Source organism: Monopterus albus, unplaced genomic scaffold, assembly GCF_001952655.1.
Source record: "Monopterus albus unplaced genomic scaffold, M_albus_1.0 scaffold266.1, whole genome shotgun sequence".
Classification (NCBI taxonomy): Eukaryota; Metazoa; Chordata; class Actinopteri; order Synbranchiformes; family Synbranchidae; genus Monopterus; species Monopterus albus.
In genome coordinates, this window is record NW_018128146.1 from 44,299 (window position 1) to 53,759 (window position 9,461).

At 38.6% G+C, this 9,461-nt stretch overlaps 1 protein-coding gene across 2 annotated transcripts; it reads right to left on the minus strand.

Moving 5' to 3' along the window:
* Positions 1-2,984: 2,984 nt before the first annotated feature.
* On the minus strand, positions 2,985-7,182 carry cd28 (CD28 molecule). 2 transcript variants are annotated; one of them, XM_020621731.1, is made up of 5 exons: positions 7,131-7,182; positions 4,536-4,786; positions 4,144-4,300; positions 3,878-4,038; positions 2,985-3,250 (listed from the first exon to the last, which is right to left on the minus strand). In XM_020621731.1, exons 1-5 carry the CDS (start codon positions 7,162-7,164, stop codon positions 3,149-3,151), a joined length of 705 nt encoding a protein of 234 aa, XP_020477387.1. In that variant the 5' UTR covers positions 7,165-7,182; the 3' UTR covers positions 2,985-3,148. The 2 variants fall into 2 exon arrangements, with proteins under 2 accessions (XP_020477387.1, XP_020477386.1); XM_020621730.1 differs by lacking the exon at positions 7,131-7,182 and adding an exon at positions 6,936-7,063.
* Positions 7,183-9,461: the final 2,279 nt, after the last annotated feature.

Consider the following 9,461-nt stretch of genomic DNA (forward strand, 5'->3'; position numbering starts at 1 on the left):
GGGGGGGGGGGGGGGGTCTCTTTCTCATGCAGAAAGCTATTTACAGGGAAATGCGATGGATTAGCTGAAGCTCATCAATAGGGAGCGCCTGCTCACCCGGTGCTTTACAGACTGGCCACCAATCGAAGGGAATTTCAATATTTACCTACATCCTCGTTTTGTTAGTTGCAGTTAAGCAAACACGCAATTCGCTAATTCATGTTAGTGGATGAGTGAGACTTGTTTAAGTATTTTCCTTCCACGCTAATGATGATTCATTTGAATGACTTTAGGTGTGAATTTTGACTCACGGGCCATTGAATACAGATAAACAACAGGGTGGTTCGTTTTAACATCTATCCATGAGCCAATTTAACGATCATATTACAATTACATTAACTGGGCAGATAGTTTTGTTCTGACCTATTGTACATATGTTATTTGTCTGTCACACACACACACTCCTGCAAACAGAAGTATATAAAATGTATTCACACACTGTTGGAGTGAGATGAAATACACAAGGATTAAAGGCACCCAACACCACAAAGTCACATCACAAAATGCCAAAACAGTCAAAAGTGCATTCATCAGTCTACATGAATTAAATCGATCGTTTCATGTATTTGTTTTATACAGTGTGGCTCCGATGGCATTAGTACCCCTGCAGAGGCAGATCATGAGGAATTGTTTAGTGTTAGGCTGTACCGGAGATCTTTGAGTTCTGAAAATCATTTTCGAGCTGAGGTTAACAATTGTTTAGGTCCTTTTGATGAAGGAAAGCAAAGCAACAAATTACTGAAAAAGTCTAGTTTGTGTTGGCCGCTACAAAGTATTAACTTAAGGGGGCTGAATAATTTTGCACGCCCAATTTTTCAGTTTTTTATTTGTTAAAAAAGTTTGAAATATCCAATAAATTTCGTTCCACTTCATGATTGTGTCCCACTTGTTGTTGATTCTTCACAAAAAAGTACAGTTTTATATCTTTATGTTTGAAGCCTGAAATGTGGCAAAAGGTCGCAAAGTTCAAGGGGGCCGAATACTTTCGCAAGGCACTGTATATATACCTAATTTGTGACAGCAAATGTGATTTGAAAGGGAGTGATGTCACCCAGATTGTTTTCTAATAACATAATGGCCAAGTCGCAAATATGTTGATGCTGAATTTATTAGGAAAGCTTTCAGTGTATTTCATTTTTTACTATAATATCTGTTCATAATACCTGAGTAAAATGCACTATTCAGCTTTTTTAGGTTTAGTCACTTGCAGCACTTGGTTAGAATTTTTTTTTAAAAAGATAAAGTGACTAGAAAGTGATTAAATTTTAACTGAAACTGTGATCTTTCTCTGACCTTAAACAGTCTAATAGAAGCTCTTCCTGCCTTTGGACTTTTTCTTATGCTGCTTTGTAGAATTACAAATTTTACACAAAGGGTATAAGTGGACAGTTTTAGAACAAAATCCTATTCTACATCAAATACACTTCTGCCTCCAGCCTATTAAAATGGGGGTGAGTGGAACTGGGTTTCTGGTGGTCGAAGCAGTGGTTCACTGCTTTCAGTATTGCAGCTGTAGAGTATGTATTTGTTCATTATCTACAGTATTTATATGAAGTGAACTATTGGTTTTGTTCAGCACATCTAGAGTCAGCAGCTTTAGTCTGTATCCTGTTTTTAGGGCTTGTGCTTCTGTGAAGCCCTGTGTATGAGTGTGTGAGGCAAATGGAAACCACAGACACACTTACCTCTGAAAAACATGAGCTATTTCACTGTCCCTCTGAAAAAAAACACATTGATGTGGATTTGTTTTTTATGTGTTTCACACTGTATTTGTTGTGTCATTACAATTTCTGATTTTGTTATTTTTCAATTTTTTGTATATGGAAGTGGTGATTTCAGTTACCACCTTAAAGCAAAGTCTGTTTTTAATCTGTATTTTTTAAGCAGTGCTAGCAGAATGGCTCTATAGATGGAAATTTCAGTCAGTCGGGTGGTTGGTCCATCACTTTGGTCAATACTGAAATTGGTTGGATTGTAGTGAAATCTTCATGTTTTGTCCTAGAACATGAATCGTACCAACTCCTGGTGACCCATAAGTTCTCCACTACCAACCTATGGTTCAAACTAGTGGGTGGGTATAAAGCTTGCAACAGATATTTCCATTCTGCAGGATGACTTGTACTGTAGTAACTTTGGTAGACCCTTCATCTTGTACCACAGTCAAGCATCATGTGATGGAATAAGATCCAGACTTGGTTTAACGTGTGAGATCCAACCACCTGGAAAAGCAAACCTCTGTAGATTCTGTGGTTTATAATTAGCTACTGTTTGTCTGTGTGATTTAATGTTTCTGAAGTAGAAATCATGTTTCCACTGTGGAGAATTTATTGTAAAGTGATTTGTGGTCCGCTGCTTGCATGTTTATTGTAATGTTAGAAACCCACTTTTGTTTAGCTTCATACCTCACTAACTGCCAGTGGTGGTTGTCACAGCTTAGGATCTATAATTATTATTATTGTTTTCAACAAGCAAATTTAACCCACTCTGTATATCTTCATGATGTGACTCTGGATGATTGATTGCTGGAGGGGGGAAAGCAGACAAAACAAATGATAGCACTAAATCTGAATGTACCCAGGTTTAACAGTAAATTACACAAAACAACAATTTAAAGTTAAGAAACTTTATTTTAAGGACATATTCAACATGAATATTTGCTGAGCATTGTAATGGCAACAAAATAAGCAAACATAAAATATATATACATACATATAAATTTCGCATTGTCTTAGCTGCCGCACTGAACCAACTAAGCATCATGCAATTCCATTTTTAATCAAACAAGCAGTTTGCACACAGCACAGCTCTAGTTAGTCAGCGGAAACTTAGTCAAAGCCACAGCTTTTTCAGTTTACAATAATGTAAACATTACTTTTGTATGTAACAAGTAAAATATGCACAGACACATAAATGTTAATTTGGTGTTCTTCCATAGCACTCCAGAAAAAAATAAAATAAAAAAGAACCTCAATCATAACTGAGGTGACATTTAACAAATGGCCAGCACCGACCATACTAGTATATTCATTTAACTCTCCATTCAAAATCAGTGGTATTCAAATGGTTCAAGGCAGATACTGTTCTGCTTTGGTTTCTGCGCTTGTGTTTTTCATACAACATTTTCATATGAACATGCAACAGCGTCCACCTTGTGAGGCCCACCAGGCACAGATCTGACCATCTCCCACTTCTCTCGCGCACAGTGAACAGTCTGTGGATGGAAAACACATACATTTAATTTAGGCCCTTATCAAGCCAATCTGGATATTGGAGTATGCAATGAGAGACAGCATATTCAAGCACAGGTACAACTAATTGTATAACTACAAATCAGTTGAAACTATTTACAGGCGTGGTGCCTTTGTATTGTCAAACCTAACTATTTGAATGCTGTGATCATTAAACATTGACTGTGTATAACATTGAATTTAGATAAAAGTTCAGGTATTTTTATGTGGAGGCAGTGTGAATCCTCAAATCTTTGACAGTGTTTTCTTAGTGTAGCCCACAAGCACATGACACCAACCAGGGAAAACTGTTACTACTGAAAATCACTTTCAGCTTTTCCTGTTCATGGGTTGCCACAGCGAATTGTCACACTGACGACTCGCATGTTGACATTTGGCACGTGTTTTATGTCGGATGCCCTTACTGACGCAACCCTGATTGGAACCCGGGCCACAGCGGCGAGAGCGCTGCGCCTTAACCACTAGCCTACCAGGACTGTTACTACTACTGGTACAAAATAAATAATATAATAACTATAAGAAATAAAACCAGTCATTTATAACATGAATTAATCATAACATGAATAAAAATAAAATAATCATGCTCTGACCTGGAAGTAGATAATGATACTAAGGACAAAAAGGACCAGTACCACCAGTACAACCACAGAAACACTGACTGGTGCCATTGTCTCTTGACTCTCATTCTCTTCTTCATCACTCTGGAGTGAAAGCTGTCTGCCAGTGCCCTGCACAGGACAGTCAGGGCTCTCTGTCAACGAAAGAAAAGCTGGATGAAGGGAAAGTGAGATTTTAATGAGACACAGAAGGACGTGTGCTCTCCGACACGTCTGAATGTCTTGTGTGGGCGTCTAACCTAAACTATGAATGAGAGTGCCGTTGCCAATGAGGTGCAGGTATGGTGGTGGGTAGAAGACCTCTATGTCACAGCGGTACAAGTCTGTGTCTGTGGCTTTCAGTCCAGACACTGTCACCTCCACGGCGCCATCTCTCACCTGAGCAGAGCACTGCACCTGGAACACACAATAAACCAGGGTTTCCCAACCTTCTAAATTTTGCTTACAAAGAATACTTTAAAATCTAATAGCCTTCCCCTTGCATTGGAATTGTGACTTTAGTGCTACCCTCATGACAAATACAGTAGTCTGTTTGTGGCAGACCCACTTCAACTTTAATGGTTCAGTGATTGAAAGCTGCCTTACTTTGGTTAAGTTGGAACAATTCACATCCATCTGTTCACAGACTTACCTCTCCCTTTTTCTCCACAGCTGCCTGGTTCTCTTCTGTGAAGCTGAGGATAGATGAGCAGAGCTCCTGGCTGCCATGCAGACCTTTCAGCAAAGTCACGCGGAGATGCTCAGGGCCAGGGTAAGGGTATGGTGGGCTCTGGTTATAGGAGGGTTGGATCTGGTGGTAGGCGGGTTGAGGCTGGATGAAGCACTGGACCTGTGCTGTACCATTGGTGCTTACCACTCTGTAGGGTTGGATCACCTTCACAGCTGGCACATAAAAGGAAAGGTTAGGGAGAGATCGTTAGGGAGTGACAAGTTTCTTTTCATTGGCCTCTGAGAATTTTGACATCATGACTGTGTACTGAATCCAAAAGGCAAAGAACAGATAAGCAGCTGCAGCAGTCTGCAAAGGACCAGCTACTAACTTGCAGAGGTGGGCAATGAAAATGTTCATTGTGTTTGTGACAGTTACTTGAAAATACAGCGAATTAATCACTCTGTATTATTTATTTAAAATGTTATTACATTACTTCACCAATTACTCAGGAGCACAGGTATTTAGTTCTGTTACTTGTTACATTAGTTTTTGTTAACCAGTGCAGCGCTGACAAATATGAATAAGAATCATCTTCAATGGCCAAGTATGTTTGACCATACAATTAATTTGACTCCAGTACAGAGGCTCTCGAAAATTAAAAATAACAATGAAAATAAAAATGTAAAAATTTGCAAAAAAAACCCCCCCAAAAAACTATAAAAATAAAAAATAAAATTCAATGTGTGCCTTCAAATAGGGTGCAATCAAAAATAGGAAAGGATGAGAGAAAAGATAAACTATTTATAATGTGTATACAAATATATCTATATATTACGACAGAAGAGCTTTCAGACTGATATATACTGTGGTAATATTTACAGTTTATTGCAGTAAGGTGGCTGCCTGCTACCAAAACGGAAAGCATGGAAAGCATTCACACCCACATATCATTTCTTCTGTGTTTAACACATGGAAGCAAAAATGAAACATTGTGGTTTGCCTGCACACAAGTGCTGTGCAGTCCCACGCACCCCAAACACTTAAAACCAGGTGAATCCTTCATGTATACTAACTCAGTGCCTGGCTAGCTAGGAAACGTGTTCTGTACATTCTTTCCACTGCACACACACACAAAACAATTGAAATCTTACAGTAAAACAAGAAACAGCAAACAAGCTGACACTTCAAAATAAAGTCATGGAGTGTTGTTGATTTTTTTTTTACCACAGTGCCCTTGCAATTGTTACATTTCCAAGTAAAGTTATCACAGCATTAAACACAAGACTATGACACTACAGTATAACCATGACATGACAATTTACCAATTTAAGCCACCACAGAATCAAAAATTTTAAATCTCATTCTAAAATCATAAATTTTTAGCTGCATTGTTACATAATTTTATGAAAAGCAGCTTGAGGAGATTAAAAAGACCTTTAGATAGAGGGCCACTCACATCTGTGTGGTGAATATACTGTAACACAGACAGCAGCTGTTAGCTTAGCGTAGCAAAAAGACAGTAAACAGGGGGAAGCCGCCACCCTGACTCTCTCCAAAGGAAAACACGGTGTGGATTAAACTAACAAAGATAAAATGTGTGAAATTCAGAGGAGCTTTAACCCAGCTAAGTGTTTCCCGGTCTTTGTGATAAGCTAAACAGCACCTGGCTCCAGCTAATCTATATATGTACTGCATAGACAGGACAGCAGCATAGCCTACTGTGGCTCCTCTCATCTACATTCCAAAAATGTCACATTAGGCCTTTAACTATGTATAGGAGAGTAGTTTACTGTCCCTTTTCTGTGCTTAGCTTTCTGTGTGGTGTTTTATGGACTGCCAAAGTAAAGCAGGTGTTTGCTAAGAGGCATCAACATCTCCATGCCTTTCATGCCTGAAATAAGTTATATTAAGGAGCTTCTGCCTTCATATAACTTGTTGTATGATCAACATAGGACACACCAGTAAAGCAATAGTGTTTATAGTCCTACAGTACAGTCACAGAATGTGTTTTTCTGAAATTATGAAAAATTAATTAAATTGTTACTGTACATATCTCTCTCTCATCTCATTTTCTATACCGCTTAATCCCGAACGGGGTCGCGGGAGTGGGGGGCTGTTATTTGTGAAATCTTAAGGAGTCTCTAATGTGCTGCTATGAAGATCTAGCTTTCAATTCAATCTGACAATGGAGAGAAAAGAATGTTGAAATCAGCCCGTGTCGTTGATTGTTTGGCTGAGGACCCTAAAAAGTGCCAGCAAATTTGTCACGTGACACTTTGCTGAACGTCTGTCCTTTGTTACCTAAAAGCTGAGCATTAACACTAAATTGTACCAACACATGCACTGAACATCACTATGTAAAAGTTTGTTTATACTCACCAGTCCACACAGGCAGGCAGAGACAGAGGACTGTTAATACAGTCCATCCTAACATACAGTGAGTCAGGAACATCCTACAGTGTCACAGTCACACACAGACAGCCACAGACACTTAGAGTTCACAAATTGCTGGTGTGCACACACCTTCACACTGAACAAATTTCTTTAAAACACAGCAAAAACAGTGAAACTCACCTTTATAGCTGTGCTTTTTTCCCTCAGCTGTCATGGAAACTGTGTGCGAACACAGGAAGTGATGACAGTGTATTGCCAGTAAAGAGAGACAGCAAGTGTTAAGTGCCTGGAGGGAAGGTTAGAAGAGCAAATTTCAGTGATTCTATTAAGCTAGTTTAGTCTTGGCATTATTAAAAGTATCTTTTTCTCAAGCAAAGAAACAGAAGGCAAAAAAGCTAAAAAGCCGCACACTAATAATATGTTATTGTATATTTGCATAGGCACAATACAGGTAAAGTCACATAAGAGAAAAGCTTTGTAAAACATGATGCCCAGTCAGGGAAGTAAAAAGAAAATCCCTTCATACTATACACAACAAAAATAAACTTCAGAATAAGAGTCACAAAAGAGCACCTCTCACATATCATGTTGGGAAATATGCAAATAGAGATTCAAGTGAAAATTGTTTGGTTTAGCAATTTTTTTTACATCTCTGTCAGTGTCAGCAGAGATGCTCAACAGAGGCCTCTGCAAAAACTGCTGATTTAACTTGTGCTGCAAAATATATGTCACATCCGAACAGTTCTCACGTTCTTTCACCCAGTATTCATCCACAGTTTGTAGTGAAATAGGTTTGTATTCTTCTTTTGGCCTTTTCAGATGTTTCAACACTGATCAATAGAAAGATTTTATTAGGTTTGATATGCTTCAGAAAAAAAAACTATTAAACCACTCTTGTGGGAAAAAAACAGCAATGCATTAATGACTTGAGTATGCGGAAACTTTTGCAGGTTTAGTAGCTTGTACTTCTGTGGCTCACCCAACTGAATCTCTGCTGACTCTACATAAATTTTCCCAGCAAGATTTAGATTCACTCCCATCAATGACTGTAACAAGATAAATGATTGAAAATGCTGTTGTCTACATTGGTTTAATTTCTGTCTTCATGACTGTGCCCAGAGTACAAAGTAGTATCCTGATGATTTCATCACATTGTAGTAGATGTAGGACATAAACTCAGCTTTTGGCATGTCAGCTCTCTTTGTGGAAACTCCAGGGACCCAGAAAATCTGAGGATTTTTTTTTTTAACTCAAACAGATGCATCTTTGCATAATTTAACACTAAATAAAGCAAATCTGAATCAGCTGAACTCCCTCTTTGTCTTTCAGTCGATTTAAAAATATGCACTACATTTTCAGTGGAACAGAATGAGATGTTTTCTCAGCCTGAGAAAAGCTAATAGAGCAGCATGATTACAGTGTTTTGAGCAGGATTTACAGTGGATGTACAGCTGCTTCTCCATAATAGTAATTTATTCTGGTTCAGTCACAGCTTGTGACCAACATGGAAGTGTTACTTAACCATACACTCTGTTTTATTCCTCACAGAAACTATGTGGTACTTAATAGGAGGATGATGGAGGAAGCAGCTGAAACAGACGGGAGACATCAGGCGAGACCTACCAGCTATGGACAGCAATTGCTGATGATGCCCTTGTTGTTGACTCACCGGTGATGAGGGTCCACTCATCTTCAAAGAACAGCTTTGTACAGTAAGATATGTAAAGCTCAGGCTTAACGTTATGTCATTCTTATCTGTCCCTAGCTTTTTTTAAGGGAGCTTGTTTACAGCAGCACAATCTGTGGGTCACAGGTAACAAAGAAAAAAATCTAAATAACTGCTGCTGCATTTAATTAATTTTTGGTAGATTATGAAGTAATGTCACTTTTAAACCTGAGAACTAAAGACATCAGTTCCTCTTTATTTGGTATCGGTTTTAAGGTGGTGGTGGGTTAATCTATCCTAACTGTGTCTGTGACAGGGTAGACAGATGGTCTTCTTCAGGGTCCTTCAGTTATCTTACATGGCACAAAAGAGACGTGCCACAATAATAGCACATGGATATGAACCCTGTCTCTATTATGCTGAGTAATATTACTCATGGGCCATGGTCCCCCCTGACCCTGGCCCACTAGTAATATTACCCAGCATACAGCCCACCCAGAGCAGACTAGGAGGGCTCTATTTGACACACACAGGTTTTTGTTAAAGAATACAATATGTAACATACCACAGCAATATTATTAGATAATTTATATGAAATTCTCACAATAAAGCTGAGTACTAGACAGGCTGCACAATGCAGAGGATCAAATACAGTCAGCTGTACAGTATTGTAGAGCCTCTGTGTACCTGTACATTCATCTTTTTATTTACATCAGTTACTTTATTTACCAATAAAACATTGAGAATGTGGATTATGTCAGTACAGACATGTAGACTAGAAACTCCTCAGATCAGTGCCTTCCAATGCATTGTAAATATAATCTCTGATGTATGTGTTGTTTTGA

What these genes read in the sequence shown, in the direction of transcription:
- cd28 (XM_020621730.1), bottom strand. Translation starts at nt 7,008, where the DNA reads ATGTTCCTGACTCACTGTATGTTAGGATGGACTGTATTAACAGTCCTC. An exon ending in CTGCCTGCCTGTGTGGACTG is followed by an intron (nt 4,787 to 6,935) that starts GTGAGTATAAAC and finishes TTTATGTGCCAG; the next exon opens with CTGTGAAGGTGATCCAACCC. An exon ending in CTGTGGAGAAAAAGGGAGAG is followed by an intron (nt 4,301 to 4,535) that starts GTAAGTCTGTGA and finishes TGTGTGTTCCAG; the next exon opens with GTGCAGTGCTCTGCTCAGGT.